A 23,610-nucleotide genomic window follows, 5' to 3' on the forward strand; every position below is an offset into this window, starting at 1 on the left:
AAGGGCTCGGTCCCTTGACCTTGTTTTGTCCTGAAGTCCTCTTCCAAACCCCCCACCCTCCCCGCCAAGATGCTGCCATTCACCTCTTTTTCTTCTTTTTGTCTAAGGCTGTGCTTGTAAACCCTGGCTGCTGTTAGAGACATCTGGGGTGCTTTAAAAAGCACAGGTTTCTGGGCCCCCTCCCCAAAGATAATGATTCATTTGGTTCCGAGAGGGGCAGGGTGCTGGAGCCCACTTTGTGCCAGTCTGCCCACCACTGTTCTCAGTGACTTCACTTCGGTAGCTTGAAATCTTCCAAGATGAAAATTGGCAAACACCGCAGATCGGGTCCTAGAGAGCCGGTTATTAAACATTTACCAGCCCCCACTGGGCTAGGGCATCAGTGTTTTCTCAAAGTTCCCATGGTGATTGTCACACGCAGCCAGAGCTGAGCACCACTGGCCTAGGTAACCCATGATAGGCATAGTAAGGTTGACGTTGACACTGTAGCTCACAGCTATCCAGCCCTTCCAGTGGTTAAGCTATTTATATGAATTAGATCACTTAACTCTCACAGCAACCCGTGAAGGGGGATTATTATTCCCATTTTTCAGATGAGGAAACTGAGGTCCGGATAGCTAACCTGGCACTTGTCCAAGCCCACCCAGCTAGGTAGTGGCTGAGTCTGGATTTGAGCCCAGGCCTGTCCAGGGCCTCTGGGATGACTTGGTCAGTACCCCACTCTCCCTAGCAAGTTGGTGCAGAGTTCATTGTTCTTATTGTCCAAGGTGACCATGGGGTCTGAGCCTGTGACCTGTAGTCTGCTGCAGGGCAGCCTGGAACAGGCAGTCATCACCAGGGGTCACCGGCTCTGGGCAAGTCTCCATCGAGCTTAGGCAAGATGCTTGGACTCTGAGCTGGGAGAGTGAAACCCAGTCACTAATGAGCTTTTGGTGCCGATGTGTGTTTTCTCCCCTTTGCAGTGGAACACGACAAAGAGTTCTTCCACCCACGCTACCACCACCGGGAGTTCCGGTTTGATCTTTCCAAGATCCCAGAAGGGGAAGCGGTGACCGCAGCCGAATTCCGGATCTACAAGGACCACATCCGGGAACACTTCAGTAACGAGACGTTCCGGATCAGCGTTTACCAGGTGCTGCAGGAACACTTGGGCAGGTGGGTGCTGTACTGGTGCCTGGGAGAGGTCCTGAGCTGCTTCAGCTGCAGAGGAGCTGGTGGCCAGAGGATGCGACCAGACTGGTCATGACCGCTCCCCCCGTGGATCACCAGCCACGTGCCCTGGATGGAGTATCTTTTTTTAGAGATGGTGTATGGTGTATGTCTCCACCTCTTAAAACTATCACCGTCAGCAGATCGAGTTAGGAATAGGGGACAGCCAGGTGAGCCAGGGATTGGGTGGCCCCCGTGGGGAATTATGGGTAGTCTGGGTCAGCCTGTGTTTAGGGGGAACGAGGAAGAGGAAGAAGCGTTTTTGACGGTCTGCCTCTCTCCCATTCATCACTGAAACCCAGCTTGTGATGTCAGGCCACCAATGAAAGTGGCCATTTGTAATGAAATGCTAGGGGATAAAAATCCCCAAATCAAAAATAAACAGGCAGAGAACTCTGAGCCTTCCAGGAATCTTGAGGTCAGGAACGAAAAGCTTGGGTTGAAGGACTTTCATTTCTTGAGACCCTTCCGTTTCGTTTCAAAGTCCTCTGAGAGGTGAGAAGGCTGAGAGAATGGGCTGGAACTTCTTTTTTTTTTTTTTAACATCTTTATTGGGGTATAATTGCTTTACGATGGTGTGTTAGTTTCTGCTTTATAACAAAGTGAATCAGTTATACATATACGTATGTTCCCACATCTCCTGCAGTCCCGAGGTGGTGCTGCCTGGTGGCTGGGTTTTTGGACATCGCGGGCTCTTGGACTTTTACTCCCACCGGCACCACCTGCCACTCCTCATAACGGAAGAAAGGTGGTGTGGACGCCCCCTTCTGCTGGGCTGTCCTAGCGTCTTCAGCAGGAAAGGGGACCTCGTAGCACGTTTGGGGACATAGCGACTCTCAGCACCTGGCGTGGCAAGCACTGTCATTTGGAAGGTCATCTTAATACTAAGAAAACCAAGCTTTTCTTGAGTGTTTCCAGTGTTTCGCCTTCGTTAACTGCCTCTGCGCCCAGTTTCTCGCGTTGTCGCAAATCAGCAGATATGTGTGCATTTATATCTTTTCACAAATGGTATCTCGTCATAGAGTCTCTCCTGCACCTACTTCTATCACTAAACCTTGACCATCTTGACAGCAAACCTTGACCATCCTTCCACGTCCCTTCCCAGGGGGCATCCTCGTTCTTTCCATCACCACGCGTCTCCAGTCGTGGGGGTTGTGCTCTAAGGTATTCAGCCAGTTTCCTGCGGGCACAAGGTGGATTCTCAACTTTTCCGAATTATAGACGGTGTGGGTGGGGCGTATAACACACGTGCTTGTCTATCAGTCGGATATAGTTCTAGAAATAGAATTGTGGGGTCGGGGGCGCATACCTTGGTGACTCTGATAGATTTTGCTGAACTGCTCCCTTTGGAGGCTGTCAATTTATACTTCTGCCAGCCACATGGAGGGGGCCTGTGGCCCCATGTGCTCCCCAGCATGGGCTCTTATTGCACTGTTTTGATCTTAGTCTGTCTGATGGGTGACACGTGGCATCTCAGTGTGGATTAAATTTGCATTTTAGACCCCCCGCTTGAATGCACCGCCCTGTACTGCTCCCCTGCTAGAGAGGGTGGCAGACCCTCCCTGAGGGGACGGTACCTTTCTGGAATGTGGGTGTGGCTCGGAAGGGGGTGCGGGCAGCAGACAGCCTTGGCAGTCACCTCCGAATCTTACTAAAGGCACTCAGGTGCCCCACTTCACCCTGGTGGGCTGGACCCTGGCCCCCAGACCCAATTTCAATAAGAAGCATTGAGTTCAGTCCCCCAGGGTAACATATGTTTGCTCTGTACTCTGACGGATCCCCCGGGACTCTTGAACAAGAGCACATGTTTGGCTCTTTTCTCCTGAAGGCTGACCAGCTGGGGGCGAGGAAGGTACCCAGAGGCTGTCTGTCAGTAGCGCTCGATCGGTCCACTTGTGCAGAAGCCAAGCCCTGCTCACACCCCGGGGCCGCCTGGCAGGCTCCCCAAACCTGCCTCAGAAACCTCCACCCAGAGGTTCAACCTCAGGAACGTAGCTGCCCCGATGGCCTTTGGCTGAGCGGGACCGGAAGGGTTGGCTGCTGTCGCCTGTGCAGCTCTTCCCCCAGGTTCTCCACGCAGGAAGGCATTCGTCCTCCCTGGCCGGCGGTCTCTGGGGTCAGCTGGGATGCTGCTGGTGTGGGCCCCTCCGTCACGTGCGTGGGAGCTTTCTTCGTGTCTGGAGCATCCTCAGGCCCCGCCCTTGACGCGAGGGGCACCCCACCCCTCGGCCCCACGCCTGCCGTGTGCGCCCGCTCCACTCCACGCGCCGGGAAGAGCAGCGGAGACCCAGCAACGGGCGAGACGGGCCTGGCGTGCACGTGCCTCCCTCGCGGGGCGGGTGGGCTGCGCAGAGGCCACTGCATTTGGAGAGACCCGTGGGAGCCCAGCCATTTGCTTATTCAACCACTGCTGCTAAACCGCTGGGATAAAGCAGCCCGGCTCACGGGGGCAGGGACCTCGTCTCAACTCTGTGTGAGGGGTGTACCGGTTTCCTGCCCTCACGAAGCACCACACACTGGGTGGCTTGAAACGATAGAAATGTGCTCTCTCACAGTGCTGGGGGCCGGAAGTCTGAAATCAGGGTGTCAGCGGGGCTGTGCTCCTTCTGAAATTTGCAGGGGAGGATCCTTCCTGCCTCTTCCAGCTTCTGGTGCTGGCCGTCGATGGCGTTCCTGGCGCTCGGCGGCGCCGCTCCCATCTCCACCTCCATTGTCACATGGCTCTGGCATCCTCTCTGTGTGCCTCTCTCCTCTTCTGATAAGGAGACCAGTCATCTTGGCTTCGGGGCCGTCCTGCTCCAGCATGACTTTTCATTACTTAACTGATCATGTTCATAAAGACCCTGATTCCAAATAAGGTCACATTCAGAGACACCAGTGGTAGGACTTGAGCGCATCTTCTTAGGAGATACAATTCCATCCATAACAGGGGGTGAAGACGGGCAGTCAACAAATAAGCAAATAAATAGGCCCACTGGCCAGACAAGGTGACTGGTGGTCCTTGACGGCCTGTTGAGCTGGGGATATTTGAAGGACTAGAAGGAACTGAAATGGGGTGCGGGGAGAGTATCTCCAGGGAACCGCAAGGGCCACCGTCCTAAGGTGCAGACAGGCATGTTTGTTAGAAGGACAGAAGGGAGGTGATGATGCTGGGGTGGGTGTGAGCCACTGGGTCCTCACTTAGAAGAAACACAAGCCTTTGGCTTCCCTAGTGCCTGCTGGCAGCCCCTCAGCCTTCTGTCTGTGTCAACCTGCTGACTTCGTGGGCACTGGTCCCATAACAGTTTGAAGTGGCTGCCTCCTCAGCCCTGCCTTAGCTCCATGGGGTGGATCCAGAGGCCCTGGGAGGGGAGAAGGCCTGAGTCACTGTGGTTGGAAGAGGGACAGGCGGGACAGGACAGCTGTCAGTGGCTCTGTGGCCGGCGTGGCAGGTTGCCCCGAAGAGCAGCTTGGCCACAGGCCACCTCTGGGGACGCTCAGGCCAGCGTTGGGAATTCCTGCCTCGGGGGGCTTTGGGCTTTGCTGGGAGACCGAGTCCCCCCTCAGCAAATGTTTGAGTACCTGCTGTGCTGGGCGATGGTGGACGTGACCAGACCCCAGTCCGAGCCCTTGAGGAGGTCACATTCAAACAGAGGAGGAGACGCAGGAGGACACGGCAGGTGCAAAGTATAAAGCAGAGCAGAGAGTGGACCGAGAGGCCGCAGGAGGGCCGGAAGGGGCTGCTTGCTTTAGATTTCTAAACTTCCTATCTATACTTTTTTTTCTGGAATTTATTTATTTATTTTTGGCCGCGCCGGGTCTTCGTTGCTGCGCAAGGGCTTTCTCTAGTTGCGGCGAGCGGGGGCTACTCTTTGTTGCGGTGCGCGGGCTTCTCATTGCGGTGGCTTCTCTTGCGGAGCACAGGCTCTAGGCGCACGGGCTTCGGTAGTTGTGTCTCGTGGGTTCTAGAACACAGGCTCGGTAGTTGTGGCACACGGGCTTAGTTGCTCCGCGGCATGTGGGATCTTCCCGGACCAGGGCCCGAACCCGTGTCCCCTGCTTTGGCAGGAGGATTCTTAACCACTGCGCCACCAGGGAAGCCCCCTATCTATACTTGAAAGAAGGAAGCAAGGCCCTCATGCTCCAAGAGTTAAAAGGTGAACATTTTTTCCAAAAAATTACTGATTTTTCTTCTGGGTAGGTTCTGTTTTTGACTCCAGAGCAAAATGATCCTATTATGTTGTTCCGCAGGTGGGATAACCCAGCTTTGAAGAGTATAGATTCGCATCCCGACATTATGTACCAGTGTGACCTTGGGAAGTAGTAACCCCTCAGAGCCTTGGTTTCCTCCTCTATACAATGGGGATAATAACTGAATCTACCTCCCAGGGCTGTGGTGAGGATAAAGGGAGTTACCATACCTACTTAGAACATAGTAAGCTCTCAATAAAGGCTTCCCCGCTATTAGAATCATCACCATCGCTGCCACCATCACCACCATCCTCACCGTCACCACCACCATCACGGGGAACGCAGAGACCTGCTTAGGAAGATGAAGGGCTCCAGGTCTGGGTGGTGGTACTGCCTTTGCCCTCTATGCTAAATCCCTTAATTTCGCCGTTTCTGATGGGGATGCAGGCCTAAGCTTGCTTGGAGGTGGAGCGCTTGTTTGCGTTTCCACAGCCTGGACCACACATCCTCTTCAAGCAGAAGGCCTTTGGCTCATCTGAGCCCGAGAGGAGTTCTGATCCGGCCCCCGCCGCCCTGCTGTGTGGCCCCCTGCTCCCTCTGCTAAGGGAGCCGTGGCCTCCCTGACACCGACCGCCCAGCTGCGCAGAGCTCGGAGCTGGGACATCTGGCGAGCCTCTGCCTGAGCTCCAGGAAAGCCCTGGGCGTGCCGGGGCTTAGCTGGCTTTGGGTCGGCCTCAGCATCGCTCCCCCCTGTGGCAGCCACTTTCTACAGACTCCTCTTGATCTCTTGGAATCCAGATTAAATTCCGATAATGAGCCGAGCTGGAGGCCTTCCACGGCCTTTGGGCTCCACTTGCAGCTGGAGAGGCCGCCCTTGGCCGGCTGTGGGGTGAGCGGGGGCCGAGAGGCAGGTCTGGGGATGGTGGCCTTGGCTCCAGTGGCCTTGCTGGGGAGGGTGGGGGGCGGCGAAGGGCTTGGAGTCTTGCCCTCCTTTTAGGAACCCTGGGTCAGGGGCTGGCCAGTCGGGGCTTGGCTTCCAGGAGCTGGTCCCACTTCTGTCCCCCTTGGCTCTAACCCTGGTTCCAGCTCAAGATGAGGCTGTTTGAGGTGGGCGTCCTGCAAGCTAACGGGCTTCATTCGTGGAACTCAGGCTGGGCGTTTTCCAGCCTCACCCCGCCCCAGCCCTCTCCTCGCAGGTCCACGCTTTCTCCCTGCAGTGCAGCCCCACTGGTAGGGGGTCCAGCTGGTCAGTGAGACACCCTGGGGCCCGCGGGCCAGCAGAACCCGCTTGCAGGGAGTCAGTCACTGCCAAGGTCGAGATGAAGTTGACAGCTGGATAAAAACTGTCCCTCGGTCTGTCTCAGGGACCTTGGCTGCCAGGAGGTGACCTCAGAGTGGTCTCTGGGGCCAAGATTGGATCAGCCGTAGCCTGAATCACTCGAGGAAGAGGGAACCGTCCCCGTGACGGGCCGGAGGGGGAGGGGGGCCGAGGGGCTGCTCGCCAGTTCCCTTCGCCCCAAGGCAGCCGCGGGCATTGAGGAGGGTGGAGGCCAGCGCTGTGCCCGTGCTGCCCACGTGGGGACCTTGTAACCTGCAGCCCCGCCCCAAGGCTCCCAGCTCCCTGCACAGAGGAGGTGCCACGGGTCTCCTCAGCCGGTGTCCCCACCCTCCAGGAATTCGCACGCCTGCTGCAGCTCCTGCCTTCCCTCGAGAAGGAAGCTTCGTCCAGAGCTTCCCTGACCCAAGCCCAGGGCCATCCTCGCCCTTTAAAAGCTCAGCTCAGTGACACGGCTCCTCCGGCATCAGATGAAAACGCAGGTTCCAAGTCAGGTGGCTGGGGTGCAGCCTGAGCTTCTGTGTTTCTGACAAGCTCCCAGGGGATGCGATGCACAGAGGCGGGCGAGAAGGCGCCGGGTGGACAGGGCCCCCCACTGTGGGGACATTGTGGTCCCCATGCCCCAGGGTGGCCTCAGGGCGGCGGGTCATCGGACCCTTCCCAAGTCTTTGTCGCATCAGATAAAGGTGAAGAACTTGGTAACGAGACTGCTTTTTTTTTTTTTAATTATTTTATTTATTTATTTTTGGCTGCGTCGGGTCTGCGTTGCTGCGCGCGGGCTTTCTCTAGCTGTGGCGAGTGGGGGCCATTCCTTGTTGCGGTGCGCAGGCTTCTCATTGCGGTGGCTTCTCTAGTTGCAGAGCACGGGTTCTAGGCACGCGGGCTTCAGTAGTTGTGGCTCGTGGGCTCCAGAGCGCAGGCTCAGTAGTTGTGGCGCACGGGCTTAGTTGCTCCGCGGCACGTGGGATCTTCCCGGACCAGGGCTCGAACCCATGTCCCCTGCATTGGCAGACGGATTCCTAACCACCACGCCGCCAGGGAGGCCCACGAGACTGCTTTTTATCTGACTTCAGTCACCATGAGCATGTCTGGACCAAGGGGCGTGGTCGCACCGCAGGGCACTTCACCTTCCTTGAGGACCTTGGAAATGATTCTGCGAAGGCTTGATATCCCCATTTTACAGGTGTAGAGACCAGCTCAGAGGGGAAGTAACTGACCTGAGATCCCACAGCTCAAATGGGGCAGAGGCGGGACTTAGTCTCAGGTCTCTTGGACTCCAGGGCTCGTGTTCCTGGCCACGGCAGCACCCTGGGGCTTCTTGCTTGTCCGGATTTCCTTCCCTGGAGAAAACAGGCTCAAACAGGGCGACTGTGACCCCAGCTGCGGTCCTCACCCCTGGCCGTGCATTAGAATCACCTGCGGGGGGGGTGGTGCGGGGGGGGGCTTTTCCGACTCTGGCTACATCAGGGTCTGGGGTGTGGCTGGGCCTCAGTATTTTCTGAGCTCCCAGGTGCTTCTCTGTGTAGCCAGGTCTGAGAACAGGTGGCTGAGCTCTCTCTTCTCCCTCCCCTGTGGGCTGTCCTATGCGCCCAGGAAAAAGAAGGGGAGAGATTTCTTCTAGCCCAGGCCCCCAAGTTCCTCTTGCCTTGGTCTCTCCAACAACACTGTTTCTCTCCCATTGGACTGAGCCCCAAGTGTGGTCCAGGCCCTGATTAACAGTGTCAGTGGCACAGGGAAGGGGCAGGCTGAGGGTGGAGGTCCTGCGGGCTGTGGTTCTGAAGGCTTCTGGAATCTCCTGGAGCCTTCCTGCTGAAGGCCCGCGTGGCCGGTTCCACTCTCCTGGCTTTCACCTTGCATCACAACCCCCCGCCGCAGGGCGTGAGCTCCGCAGAGGGCAAGGAGGGAGCACTGACTGCCCAGGCACGGCCGGAACGTCCTGGAAGGTCCAGGGAGAGCAGCTTGGTCCAGGGCACCCAGGCACTTCTGGCTGCCTTCCCCCAGGCCCCCTCCAAATCCCAGCACAGAGCGGCTCCAGCAGGAGCCAGGGCCCCTTGGGATCCACTCAGGTGTCCAACAGGCTCACTCTGGAAAAAGCCTGCATCCGGCGCCCCCCCCCCCCCCCCCCCCCGCTGAGCAGATGGCAATCTGCCGTGTCCAGCCCGCGTCATGCCAGTCAAATCGCAGTTGGGCTGCCCTGCTCGGCAGCCCGGGACCAAATGTCCACATGTCCGTCGGTTTCCTGTCCTGCAGGCTAAGGCCATCGTGGGCCTTGTTGCTTTTTAAAATCTCGGTGCCTTTTGTTTCCTTCCGTAATTCATCCCCTAACTGGCTTCACAGGGAAGATACGAGCGGTGGTCAGGGAGTCGGTGGCGACAAACTCTGTGCATCAAGTGCTTGCAAGTTGCACGCACGCTAAGTCCTCACGACGACCTTGAGACGTCTATATCCTCCCGTTCTGTGGATGTGGTCATTGGGGCACAGAGAGGTCAAATGACCCTCCCAAGGTCCCACCCTCCCTGCAATTCAAAACCAGGCACTAGGTAAAATTTCGGGGCCCCACCCCCAGAATTCTGATGTAACGGGTCCCAGTATCGCCTTGACACTGGGTTTTTTTAAAGTCCCCAGAGTGGACTTGATCCTGTCCTTTCCTGTTCCTTTGAGGATCTGCGGGACCTTGCAGGAGTCACGTCATCCGTTCAGCGTGGGTGGAGACTCCTGCCCTGCGTCCCCTCCCGGGAGTGCGTGAGATGTGGTTGATGCTGGTGAGTGCCAGTGTGGGATTCCCCAAGGTGAGCGGATGGCAGCCTAGATGCCTCTTTGGGAGAGGAGGTTACAGACGATGACGCTGGGGAGCCTTTAGGAGGACCTTCTTCTGTGCCTGCCCTGTTCCCATCATTCCATATGGATTTAATGCTTAATGACCGTGAAGGTCAAGGAGACCAGATGTCCCGTGAGTCAGTCCCCTTGCAGACCCGCCTTGTGGAAAGGGCCGCTCCTTTACCTCTTGTCCATGAGGCAGATGCCTTCGAATTCATGATGTAATATACACGCTCCCAGGTGGATAACAGTTCTCTGAACTGAGAGAAGAGTTGGCTGCCTTTGCTGACGGTGACGATGACAAAGCTGATTGTTCAGAGCACTCTGTCCTTCCCACCACAACCCCCTGAGGGAGGTACCATCACCCACCCCATTTTACAGGCAAGGAAACTGAGGCACAGTAGCAGGTTAGGGTTAAGGAAAGGAAGTTTGCATCTGTCCCCAGTCACATCTGGTTTTCCTCCTTGGCTGATGGATACACATTTCCTTTTCCCTTCATGGCAATCCTAGGAATTGGGTGATGGGAGGGAAACGTATTTTCTGCACAAGGAAACTGAGGCCGAGAAGATGGAAGACCTGCCCCGCTTGCCCCAGTGATGCTGTGTGGACAGCTGGTAAAGACCAGGCGCTTTGGAAGCAATTGGATTTGCCTCCCACTCCACCACTTGGAAGCTGCTTGAACTTGGGTGGGTCGTGGCCCGCCATGAGCCTCATCGGGCTTTTCCGCAAAGATCTGAGTGGGAGCCGTGGTGACCGTGATGGTGGCCCAGCAACAAGGCCAGAGACGATCTCTCCATGAGGGCAGGCGTCCAGTGTGTTTTGCTCACTGTTGTATCCTTAGTACCTGGAAGCTGGCATATAGTAGGTGCTCAGCAAAACACGTGTACATGAAGGATCTGCCCTTCTAGCCGTGGGCTTCCTGACTTGACAGACTGTGGCTGCGTCTTGCACAGAGGAGTTTCAGTACCAAGCACGGGGGCTGGTATGAGACCGTGCGAAACAGGTCCCTGCTGGCCGGGGGAGCGCCGGCCCTCCTCTCACACTTCCCACACCTCCCACCTTGGGCCCGTCAGTCCCAGCAAGCCTTCCAATGTGTTCTCTCCTCCAGAGCTGAAACCCGAGAACACCTCGTTCGCAACCTTTCCTCAGCATCTGAGCCCAATTTCCAAAAAGTGAAAATTGCCCATAATTATAATACTTTTCAATCCCAGGGAAGTTTCCCTGTGATGATTATAATTATATTATTTTGAGCTTGTGTGCCAGTGGGTACCCAAGGGTGGATTGGTTCTCGTCTGCAAGTAGGGGACATGTCAGCGTGTGTGCCATGGCCCCGGATTCCCTACACTGGAATGAATTTTGGAAGAATGGGCTTCAGTATTGGGGGCTGGCTGTATAACTTGATCCCAGCGCTTTAATTCCAAAAGCACTTCATACTTGGACCTCTGCTCGTCCATAGGAGTCTATTTTTCCAAATGTATTAACATCTGTGTTTCATATCAGGGCCCGTAATTGCTTTAGCCTTTTTGGCAGGAGACAGAGAGAATTAATATTTTTCAGTTTGGTCATGAGCAGTGGGTCATCTGTAGCTGGGAAGAAAAGTGCCTGCTCAGATGTGAACTCAGTAAGGATGGGAAATGCAGGCTCACCGGGAAAGGGACGTTTTAAAAGGAGTCAACCATGGTTAAGGAAGCCCTTGGTTATTTCAAGTTCAGGCTGGAGGTCAGCATCTGGGTAAATGCTCAAGGTTCTTCCAGACACAGGTCCTTCCTTTGTCTTCCTACCACCAGCCCCCAGCAGCACCATTTTCTTCTTTTCTCCACAATGTCCAAGGCTTTGCCTTTTGTCACTCCAAAAATGGAGGAAGGAAAGCTGACACCTGGCCTGCAGTCCAGCGAGCATGCCACCACACCCCCTCAGGGACCCAGGGCAGGCATTGCTAATAGATCACAGAGCTCCTTCCTGCCTACCCGGGCCTTGGCCTGAATCCTCAGTACAGCTCCGCTAGCTGAGGCAGCTGCTGCTAGTTGAGTGAAGCTGCCGTCGAGTGAAGCCTGCTGGCCACCCGTCTCAGGTCAGGTTTCCCTGAAGTCAGACCCTGAGATGAAGACTGTGTGAAGGTGCACGATTAGAAAACGTTTCCAGAAAAAGCAGGTGCATGGGGAAGTGGGCCTGGAAAGACAGGCAGCCAGGCAAGGGGGTGGTGCCGGGCAGAGCCCCGCGGAAGGTGACTTTGGCTCCCTCGTCCTGTAGGGACTTCCGGAGGGGTGAGTCGTACCCCTCCCTGCACTCACGGGTCAGGGAGCTGACGTGCTGCTACCTCCTCATCCGCCAGTGCTGTTTGAGGCAGGTTTCTCAACCTGGCATCACGGACACTTGGGGCTGCCCTGTGCACTGTAGGGTGTTTAGCGTCCTCCCTGGCCTCTGCTTGTGAGATGGCACTGCCAGGGTGCGACAACCCAAAACGTCTCCAGACGTTGTCACATGTCCCCTGCGGGACCCCTGGGGAGGGGGAGGGGCACTTCCACCCTGGATGTTCACAGGTGAAGGGGTGCTGGCACCTGGGAGGGAAAGCCCCCGGGAGCCGGGGAGCCCAGGCAGAAGCATCTGAGATGCTGCGCTTGTGGATAAGCCAGAGGGGGTGCTGCTGGCCCTGACCCAGGCTTGAGTGGGGAGTCCCTCCCCACCCTGTCTCCTTCCTGCCTCCCATTCATCGTGCTCACTGCTATCCTCCCCCTAAAGACCCACTAAGCTCCAGCCACGTACCTGCTCACACGGGTCCATCCATCGGCCCCATGGTCTGGGATGGGAGGGCCCAAGCTGAGCTGTTGTCAGGACCCCCTGGGACCACGTTTAAAGAGAAAAATACAGATTCGTGTGTTTAACCGCAGCCAATATGGTGTTGGTACCAGAAGTCTTTGTTAGTATTCTTTTTTTAAAAAAAGATTTTTTTTTAGAGCAGTTTCAGGTTCACAGCAAAATTGAAGGAAAGGTACAGAGACTTCCCCTATAGCCCCCATCCCCACACGTGCACAGCCTCCCCATAATCCACATCCCACACGAGATGGTACATTTGTTACAACTGAGGAACCTCCATCGATACATCATTATCACCCAGGGTCCCTAGTTTACATCAGGATTGACTCTTGGTGTACATTTTATGGCTTTGGACAAATGTGTATGACATGTATCCATCATCACAGTGTCTTTATGTAGAGTACTTTCACTGCCCTAAAAATCCTCTGTGCTCTGCCTGTTCATCCTTCCCCTCCCCTCAGCTCCTGGCAACCACTGATCTTCTTACCGTCTCCATAAATTTGCTTTTTGCAGAATGTCATACAGTTAGAATCATGCAGTATGGAATTATTATTATTAATTGTTAAAAAGAAGCGCCCAGGACTGGTCACATACTTTGTGAGACCCAGTGCAACACGGAAACATGGGACTACTTGTTAAAAATGCATTAAAGGGGACTTCCCTGGTGGTCCAGTGGTTAAGACTCTGCCCTCCCACTGCAGAGGGCACCGGGTTCGATCCCTGGTCAGGGTAAGATCCCACATGCCATACAGCGCGGGCAAAAAAAAAAATGCATTAAGGATTTCAAGGCAGTGACTGCAGAGCATTAAACCAAGCACGGAGCCCTCGTATGTGTGGGCTCCTGGGTGATTGCCCAGGTCACATGCCCATGAGGCTGGCCCTGCAAGCGACCTGGGTATAGATATCTGTTGCTGTCTATACACATACGAATGCTTCTCATCTGTACCTTGAAAGTCCAGTGCTTTACTGCAGGGATGCACACCTTCCACAGTCCAGCTCCAACCTCACCTCCAGCTGCCACCTGTATACACACACACACAGAGACACACAGATACACATACAGACATATACACACACAGAGATACAGGCACGCAACACACACAGATCCACATACAGACGTATACACACACAGAGAGACACACAGGCACACAACACCCACAGATACACACACACACACACACACACACACACACACACACACACACACGACCTGTGGTCCAGCCAGCTTGGCTCTCGCACACCCCCCTTTTCTCCAGAGATACCTTGTTTTCTGGCCTCTGCTTTCCCCCAGCTGGTCTCCCTTCCCTGTCTCTTCAGTCCTCACTCTAGTTTAATCCTTCCACCCCCCTGGAAACCAGAGTTTAGAAAAACATAATTTACTTTTTATTACTAGATCGTACTTTTCAGAATGGGTTTAGATTCACAGAAACATTGACTAGGTGGCACACAGAGCTCCCATACGCACTGTAGCCGGGCTCCCCTGTTAACCTCTTACATTAGTTTGGTGCATTTGCTATAGTTAAGGAACCCATGTTGATGCATTATTATTATGAACTGAAGTCAGTAATTGACCCAGATTTCCTTGGTTTTTACCCAGTGTCTTTCTTCTGCTCCAGGACCCCTTCCAGGACATCATATGACATTTAGTCATCACGTCTCCTTGGGCACATCTTGCCTGTGGGTTTCTTAGGCTCTGCTTGTTTCTGATGACCTTGACAGTCAACCAGCTTTTTTTTTTTTTTTTTTTTAAATAAATAAATTTATTTATTTATTTTTGGCTGCGTTGGGTCTTCGTTGCTGCGCGCAGGTTTTCTCTAGTTGGCAGCGAGCGGGGGCTACTCTTCGTTGCGGTGTGCGGGCTTCTCATGGCGGTGGCTTCTCTTGTTGCTGAGCACGGGTTCTAGGCGCGTGGGCTTCAGTAGTTGTGGCTCACGGGCTTAGTTGCTCCGCAGCATGTGGGATCTTCCCCGACCAGGGCTCGAACCCGTGTGCCCTGCATTGGCAGGTGGATTCTTAACCACTGCGCCACCAGGGAAGCCCCTCAGCCAGCTTTTGACGGAGCGTTTGTACATAATCCTCTCCCACTGTTGCTTCGTCTGTCTCAACCTTACCTCTTTCAAACTCCAACTCGAATCCCACACCCTCTGAACCTGGACACAGGTGGTCAGGATCGCTAGGTCCTCAGCCTGGAGCGCCCTGTGGCCTCTGGGGCTTTCGACCAGTGCACACCACCCCTTTCTGGTGCCTGGCACAAAGCCTGTGGTTTCCCTTCTTGCATGAAAACTAGATTATGAGAGCCTTTTCAGAGTTAGGATTTTTAATTTTTTTGGTTCTTCCTCAGAACCTAGTTAGGGACTCTTTAAAGATGACACTTGGGTCCAAAAGCAGACTTCTTATTTCCCCTTGATGTGAGGTTAGGGATTTGGGCTCAACCTTTGGCTCCAGGGTTGGGCCTGTAGGCTGGGGAAGTGTAGGAGTGGTGGTCTGTGAGCCAGGTTTTCGAGCGGGACTGAGAGTTAGAACGAGCAGCCTGCAAGGGAGCCGGCCATTGTCAAAGGGAAGGAAATGGGGCTCTCCTTGGACAGCGCTTTCCAGCAGAGCCCTGCTTTGTCAGGCATTACACGTGCAGCGGATCGGGGTGCATCCCAGTGACCCTGAACTCCCAGGAGAAGAATCTGTGAGGCCCATAGTCTTGATTCCTGGGCTGGAAGAGGGACCGCCCACCGGCTTCCCCTTCAGCGCTGGGTCTTCTCTCCCAGGTCCCACCCCTACCAGCCATCGTGGGAGGGGGGGTCCCTGCAATTTCTCCTGCAGCCCATGTCTGGCCTCCAAGGGTGGGCAACTCCTGCCGTGTTGGCCTCGCCAGCTGTGACCTGGGACAGGGCCTCCGTCCTTCTTCACTGCAATGGCTGACGGGCGCCGCACGCGAGATACTTCCGCGCAGCACCGGCGTCTCCTGCCCAGGGCTTTCTCTGCCCCAGGAGTGTGTGCAGCTCACTGCAGAATCAAAGCCCCTCATCTTCCATCGCAGGTGGATATATAGCCCAGCCTCCTCGCACCCAGGAAGCACCACGCTGAGCTGTGTTCACGCAGCGCCCCGGGGGCCCAGCGGGTGTGAGCCCCAGAGGCCCACAGCTCCGTGTTTTGGCCCCTTTCCATCCCTGCCTCACTTCCCGCCCCGCTTCAGGTGGTTCCTGGGGTCACTTCTCAGACGAACCACTTGCATTCAAGCCCTTGACTCAGGATCTGCTCCTGGGGGACCCCAGAACATGACAGAGGACGAGAGAGTGTGCACCTGGTAGGCTGTCGGGGGTCCAGCAGCGCAAGGCACCTGTGGCACCTGGCACAGCAGGTGTGTCCTCAGCCTCGCCTCTTCCTGCCGCCACTCTTTGGTTTAAGGAGCCACTGGTCTCAGACACCCCCTCCCTCCTCTGCATCGAGCTACGGGTCTGGCCTTTGTTCTCGAAAACCTTGACTGTGGTGCTCAGGACACTTGCTTCTGTCTGCAGACTCCACTGCTGAGTTCATTTCCTCTCTCCCTTGTCTGCCTGGTTCACTTAACTTTTCTTCGCCTGGGTTTGGAATCTTAAAACAGCCTGTGGTTGTTTTTTAAAAAAAAAAGTAGGAAAGATGACACAGCACAAACACTGGGTTTGCGTTGGTGTGTTTATTCCTTGAGTGTGCATGAAAGAGGCTGCACTTACCTTGCGCTATTTCCGTCCGGAGCTGGAGGCCGGAGGAAATGGGGCAACTGGGGAAGGTCTTGAAAAATGAGTCTCCCATCCTGGGCGTCTCGCCCGCCCACCTCCACGATGCCAGATGCCGGCAGCTGCCTGGCCACGTGGGATTTCCCATCTCAGAGCTCCGTGGTGCTCCCCACAAGGCCTGGTGGTTCTGGGGCGGCCCCGGGGACCTTCATGTTTCACCTCCGAGCACTGAAAGCCCCAGCGCGGCTCACTTCACATCGTTTGGTTTCTGTATGGGGCCCACCCAGGGTGAACAGAATGCCAGGTCTCCAGGGTTCTGGAAAATTCTGGGGCCCAAACCTTGGGATCTTAAGTAAGGAGGAGCAACAGTTGGGTCCCAAAGTAAATTTGAGATTGACTTTCTTCCCAGCCGCAGACCCCTGCCTGTCTGCGTCCTGTTGGTTTCTCCTGACAGGTGCAGACCAAGGAGCTGACCTTGACAGGGTGCTGAGGGCATAGAAATGGAGGAGGTGAAGCCCAGGCAGCCGGGCAGCCTCCAGCTGGGGGTTGGCTGGGGGAGGTTTGGCCACCCTGTGATTACCTAGCCAGGACCTGTGGAAGGTGGGGAGCGTGGAGGTGCCCGGGGACGGACCAGTGTGTGTGACCAGGCAGCCTAGTGCCCGTGACCTGGGAGGGGGCTCCCGGTGGGTACAGGGTGGATGGTGGGCGGAGGCCCAGGGCACTGGAGGCAAATGCATCTCTGGAAGCACCTGAGTCATTAGAAAAAACATTCACTCTTCCTTTTTAATAACACAAACTACAGAGAGTGACATCAGAAAACCTCCTTGGCTGATAGAAACTCCAAAGATACCAGCACATTCATTCAGAGGTCTTCTATTTGAGACCTACTGTGTGCTATGTTGTTTGCTAGGTGCTGGGGCTCCGACGGAGGGGAGCAAAGTAGGACTGGTTCTGGCCGATAAGGAGCTTAAAATGTGTTGGGGAAAGAGGAAAACCCAAAGAACCACATGAACACATTTAAACTCTAGCCTGAGTGCTGGAAAGAAGAGCCTGCGAGGATGTATAATGAGGACGTACCCATCAGGGTGTCAGTGGAAGCTTCCCTGAGGAGCCGCAGGGTGCCCAGGTACGACAGAGGCGAAAGGACAGGGAACAGTCTTCCAGGCAGTGGGAACAGCATGTACCAAGGCCTGGAGTGGACCAGAGTCTGGTATAGATGGCAGCCTGAAAGGAGGCTGGAGTGGCTGGCCCTGGGGGGCAGGTGGAAGGACAGTGGAGTGAGAGGAGGTGTCGGGGAGGGAGGGGGGCCAGACCACCCAGAGCCTATAGGGAGGGTGACTAAATGCCCCCATGTGCCCACCTGGAATTAATAGTGGCCTCCCTCCTCTCCCCAGAGTTTCCCAGTTTGGACCGGCAGTTACATCATCTCCCTTATCATGGAACACATTAGTGAATTTTGGCTTTTTTATCCTAAGGCCTAATAAAGGGTTTCGGGCAGGGCAGTTAGCTGTTCAGAATCGGGGTTCTGACAGCCTAGCCAGCTGCTGGGGACAGACGGAGTGGGGGAGGAGGAGGGTGGAAGGAAGGCTCTGAGGTTCCTCCAGGTGGCTGCTCTCCCTCCACCCCGGGAGCGTTTGTAAGCTTCCCTGAGCCTCAGTCTCCCACCTGTGCAAGGGGACAACAGCACCTGCCTGCCTCTCAGGTATCGTAGGGGTCGGTGGGCCGTCTCCACGCCAGACCTGTTCTATGATCACTGCATCTCGAATGAGAGTCAGAACGATGTGGTTGTGAGTGAATCTGCTGCACCCTGGAGCCTTCAGCCTTGAGTCTTTAGCTCTGTGCCGGCATCTCGACTGTCCCATCCCAGCTGATGCATTCTTAGAACAGTCCTCATTGTTACCCCCACATTACAAACAAAAGAACCTGAAGGACAGAGGTTGGCTTGCCCTGGGTCACTCCACAGGGATTTGATTTCGGCTTTCCTAGGACCCAAAGCCTTGTGTCGTCATGCATACATCCCTGACCCCCCAAAGTGTGACCCAAGGGCCACCCTGGCGACTTCACCACAAAGAGGATCCTGGGCTCCACTTAGACCTCCTGACTGTTTCCTCCTGCTGGGAGCTGCATCCCATTTTTAGGTGCAGACTCGATCCCTTTCCCCTCCTGCCCCCGTGACCTGCTTTCACACACGAGTTTGAGAGCCTCTGCAAGCGCACTCCGTGGCTGGAGGAGACATTTCTTTGCAGCAGGATTTCTCAGAACCTTTAACGAGCCAACGTGCATTATGAAATCTCTTAAGAAGCAGTGATCACGTGATGCTTCCTGATCTTACTTGAATACAGAGCCTTTGTGATTTTCAGCTGTGTCATTTTACCCCCTTGGACATCTTATTCATGGGAGGCAGGTTTTTTTAAAATTAATTAATTAATTTATTTTTGCCTGTGTTGGGTCTTTGTTGCTGCACATGGGCTTTCTCTAGTTGTGGCGAGCGGGGGCTACTCTTTGTTGTGATGCGCGGGCTTCTCATTGCGGTGGCTTCTCTTGTCGTGGAGCACGGGCTCTAGACACGCGGGCTTCTGTAGTTGTGCTGTGCGGGCTCAGTAGTTTTGGTGCGCGGGTTCTAGACTGCAGGCTCAGTAGTTGTGGGGCACGGACTTCGTTGCTCCGCGGCATGTGGCATCTCCCCGGACCAGGGCTCGAACCCGTGTCACCTGCATTGGCAGGCAGATTCTTAACCACTGCGCCACCAGGGAAGCCCGGGAAGCAGTTTTTGAGACCTTGGTAAACTCCAAATCCTTCTTCTTGCAGACGGACAGATTGAGCCCCAGGCCTTAACGGCTGCTGATTTGCTCCCTGACTCCAGTGACACAGGCCTCTTGGACCCTGGACAGGGGTGTTCTTGACCCTTCTGTGAATGCCCAGGTGGAGGATGGGGAAGGGAAGAGAGGAGGGAGAGACAGACAGACAGACAGGCAGACAGATAGTCCTGGGGCAGGGACGCTGTGGGCTGGTGACTCGGGCTCTGGCTGCGGGAGGAGAATATTGTGCTTCTTTGTGTATTTTTCCACCTTTCTCCCCAAATGACTTAATTTTAGTCTTCCTGGATAGGCGCAGCCTTAAAAAAAAAAAAGTTTAAAAAAAGCCTTGGACCTCTCTGACTTCACCTTCCCGCCCCGGGGACACCAGGGACTGTCTGGGTGACTTGGAAGAAGGTGGGGCATTCCCTGAAGCCCCAGGTGGGGTGCGGGGACCTGGGCTGGGTCCTCCCTGACCCGGGAGCCTCATGACAGCCACGCCCCACTTCCTCTGCCGGCTCCTTTGATCTCCTTCCCGGCTTCCCTGCAGGGCTGGTGTTTGCAGGCTGGGCTGTCTCCAGGTGCACAGCGGGCTGCTGGCTTCCCAGCCTGACTCAGCCTTAGCAGCGCCATGACTGCCCCGCTCCGTGACATCATGTTAGCCTGGGAAAGCTCTGGCTTCTCCATCACTCGCTGCCTTCTGAGGAATGTTCTCGAGGCCCAGAAGCGGCTTGCAACATGCAGCGTTTTAAAATAAAATGTCCAGCCATGCAGTTTCCCAAAGAGCCACAGGGTGAGGGTCAGAGCAGGGGTGAGGGAGAGTTTGCCCAAAGCCAGTTATTTCCACTCCCTGGTTAAAACTCTTGCCAGCCTCTCAGTTCTCCCAGCATCTGAACCTTCCCGTGGCCAGGACGCCCTGCAGTTCCGTGCCGCCGCACGCCTCTGTGCTCACCAAGTACCTGCACCCCCTCCACGGTAGCCTCTCTCATGAGGCTTTGCGAATTCTGTTCCCTCTGCTGCAATGCCCTTCCTGCCCTGTTGGCTGCATCGGCCTTGCTCACCCCTCTGGCCTCCCTCAGGAGACACTTCCCTGGACAGCCTCGCCCCCCCCAAATCCATTGCTTTGCTCTGTCTTGGTCACCCAGAGGGCACTTCCCCTCCTCCACTCCACTTAGTCAGTGTTTACTTGCCCTCACTATGGGATGCATTCATGGCCCGTGCACCCAGAGCTCCGTCTGTGGCTGCCTTTGTACCTCTGGTTCCCAGCAGAACTCCTGAGCCATAGGAGGTGTTCAGAGTGTGTTTCAGGAGGGAAATTCTTAAGTTCTCTGGCTGCTGTAACAAATTACCGCGAACTTAGTAGCTTAACACAAATTTGTTATCTTTTAGTTCTGGAGGTCAGAAGTCTGAAATGGGTCTCGCTGGGCTAAGAAGGAGATGTCCCCAGGGCTACCTTCCTTCTGCAGGCTCTACGGAGAACCTGTTTCCCTGACTTTTTTTTTTTTTTTTTGCGGTACGCAGGCGTCTCACTGCTGTGGCCTCTCCCGTTGCGGAGCACAGGCTCCGGACGCGCAGGCTCAGCGGCCATGGCTCACGGGCCCAGCCGCTCCGCGGCATGTGGGATCTTCCCGGATCGGGGCACGAGCCCGTGTCCCCTGCATCGGCAGGCGGACTCTCAACCACTGCGCCACCAGGGAAGCCCTGTTTCCCTGACTTTTCCAGCTTCTAGAGGCACCTGAATCCCTCGGCTGGTGGCTCCCGCCAGCAGTCACATCACTCAGCCCTCTGCTCTGTCCGACATCTCCTTCTCTGACCCTCCCGTCACCTTCTTTCACTTATGAGGACCCTTGTAATTACACGGGGCCCACCTGGATAATCCAGGGTCATCTCCCATCTCAAAAATCCTTGATGTAATCCCTTTTGCCATGTAATCCACGGGTTCTGGGGATTAGCTGTGGATGTCTTTGAGGGGGGTATCATTCCGCACACCACGTAATCTCAAGTTCTTTTCCCTTTTTCTAATGGCGTTGGGGGGAACCTTGGCACGGGGCCAGCCGCATTCTCTCTTGGATCCTCTCCACCTCCTCTAACCTCAGGGAGGGATTCTTGGCTGGGGGCACCGATGTGAAGAATGGGCCCATGTGCTTCACGTCACTTCCGGTCGGGGGCCTGCCGGTCACTAGCTGAGGATGCTGTCTTAACTCCCCTGCAGCTCAGTTGTGTCATCTATGAAGTAGGGGCTGTAATTATGTCTACCTGGTTGGAAGAGGAATGATTAGGTGAGAGAACGTCACTCAAGAGCTTGGCGCACAGTGGGTGCCCAGGATACGGAGCTGGGCTTCTGATGCCCCCTGCCACCAGCGAGGCCTCCTGGAGAGACCTTGGGTGACTCCGAATGTGGCCCTTCCGAACCCCAGCCTGCGTCTGCACCCTGTCGGTGATGGACTGTGTCCGAGGGATCCTGGAGGGAGTCAAGCTGGGTCTCGGCCTCCATCACACTGGCCTAGACTGAGGCCCAGGACTGGGTTCTAATTCCCGTGCAGCCACCAGCGGCCTGCACACCAGACTCTGGTCTTCCGGGCTGAAAATTAAAGCATCTGGAGTGGATTTCCAAGGTCCTTTTTGGCTGTGAGGACCCTGCACTGCTGGGCCCCACTGGCAGGTGGAAGGCGGTGTCCTTCCTACAGCGCTATAGGGTCAGGGGGAAGGAGAGTGAAACTGGATGCTGAGACTGGACAGAGACAGTCCCAGGTGACCAGGCAATGGGTACTGGGTGACCCCGTTGGAATCTGTTTCCCATGGGTCCTGCTCCTGCCTGGAAAACCCCAGGGGTCAGAGGAATCCCCAGGCTTCCAGTCTCAGTCCCGGGGCTGTTTGCCTAGGAGCTGAGTGTATGCAAAGCATTAACAGTGTCTCTGAGGCCCTGGTCGGAGCCGGTGGCGTCTTGCGTGGGGCTCTTACTACTCCGGGAGAGGCTCGTGGGCAAAGGCCCTTGAGATCACAGTCTCTAAATAGTCTCTAAGGAGCCAGAGGGCAAAAAAAAAAAAAAAAAAAAAAAAAAAAAGGACTTTCCACCTTCCCACGTTGGAGATTTTAAAATACCCACTTTTCCGTTGTGGTTGGACTTTCCAGGGTAAGGTGGGCTGAGATGCTGGAAACTAGGTCAGGTGATGGTGTGGGCTTCCTCCTGCTTCCCCCATGGGTTAGATTTCGGCCGCTCTCATGGTGTCCCTGGGAGGAGGAGCCCGCATACCCCAGCAGCACTGTGTCCCCAGGCCAGTGGTTAAATATTAACGCCCCTTCTGCCACGGAGTTGGGGTCACTGGCGGTTCACGCCTCGCGGAGAGCAGGGCTTTGGGGGAGGCTGGGTTTCAGGAGGGGTGAAGTCTGCCTTCTGGGTCTCCCCCGGCTGCCTGTGTGAGCCTGGAGGAACGGGCAGGACCGTCCCCAGGAAAACATGGAAACAATGTGGACCTCGTACTATCTCACTTCTTTCAGAAATAGATTGTGCTTGCTGACTTGCGACAACATTGATGTGTGTGTGTAGAGGCGAGAAACAGCCTCGGGGGGGGTGTTGCTGCAACTCCAGAGTACGTGCATCTAGGCTTTCCACGCATAGGTGTGTTAACCTTAAAGAAATTGTTAGCATCGTGACACTGCGCCCTACATTTTGGGCTTATTCACTCTTTAAAATATAGCTTTATTGGGATCTATTTCACATACCATCCACTTCAATCTTGCAAAGTGTGTTGTTCATTGGTTTTTAGTATATTCAGAGCTGTGCTATTTAAGGTTACCCTATTTAATCTCAGATGATATTCACCACCCCAGAGGAAACTCCATACGCACTGGCAGCCAGCCTCCCCTCATTTTCCCCCATCCTCGGCTACTGGCAGCTACTAATCTCTTCAGTCTCCGTGGATTTGCCTGTTCTGGACATTTCATTTAAATGGAATCCTACGATATGTGGTCCTTTGTGTCTGACTTCTTCTACTTAACATAATGGTTTCAAAGTTCCGCCGTGTCGTAGCATGTGTCAGTGCTTCACTCCTTTTTACTGCCAAATAGTATTCCATGGTATGGGCTTGCCATGTTTTGTTTATCCGTTCATCACGTGATGGATATATGAGTTGTTTCCATTTTTTTTTTGGCTCTTATGAGTAATGCTGCTATGAACATTCATGTGTAGGATTTTCATTTCTCTTGGGTAGTAAAATTATTGGGTCATTTGGTAACTCTATGTTTTACCTCTTAAAAAACTGCCCTTCTGGGCTTCCCTGGTGGGGCAGTGGTTGAGAGTCTGCCTGCCGAGGCAGGGGACACGGGTTTGTGTCCCGGTCTGGGAAGATCCCACATGCCGCGGAGCGGCTGGGCCCGTGAGCCATGGCCGCTGAGCCTGCGCATCCGGAGCCTGTGCTCCGCAACGGGAGAGGCCACAACAGTGAGAGGCCCGCGTACCACAAAAGAAAAACAACAAAAAAAACTGCCGTTCTATTTTCCAAATTCACTGCACCATTTCACGTTCCCACCAGCAGTGTCTGAAGGTTCCAGTCCCTCCACATCCTGGCCAATACTTGCTATTGTCTGTGTTTCTGGTTTTAGCTATCCTGCTGGCTGTGAAGTACTAACTTACTGTAGTTCTGATTTGCATTTCCCTAATGGCTCATCATGTTGACCCTCTGTTCATATGTTCACTGGCCATTTGTCTGTCTTTAAAGAAATGTCTGTTGAAACTGGCCTTATCCATCTTTGGAATCAATAA

At 54.9% G+C, this 23,610-nt stretch overlaps 1 protein-coding gene across 4 annotated transcripts in view; it reads left to right on the forward strand.

The window, feature by feature from the left end:
- BMP7 (bone morphogenetic protein 7) overlaps positions 1–23,610 on the forward strand; it is a 90,457-nt gene that overhangs the window by 32,365 nt on the left and 34,482 nt on the right. For all 4 annotated transcript variants that reach the window (XM_033410402.2, XM_033410400.2, XM_012537627.3 and 1 more), the window contains exon 2: positions 963–1,155. In XM_033410402.2, coding sequence (XP_033266293.2) covers positions 963–1,155 — 193 coding nt within the window. The remainder of the gene's footprint in view (positions 1–962; positions 1,156–23,610) is intronic.

Source organism: Orcinus orca, chromosome 16 (genome assembly GCF_937001465.1).
Source record: "Orcinus orca chromosome 16, mOrcOrc1.1, whole genome shotgun sequence".
NCBI classification, from domain to species: Eukaryota; Metazoa; Chordata; class Mammalia; order Artiodactyla; family Delphinidae; genus Orcinus; species Orcinus orca.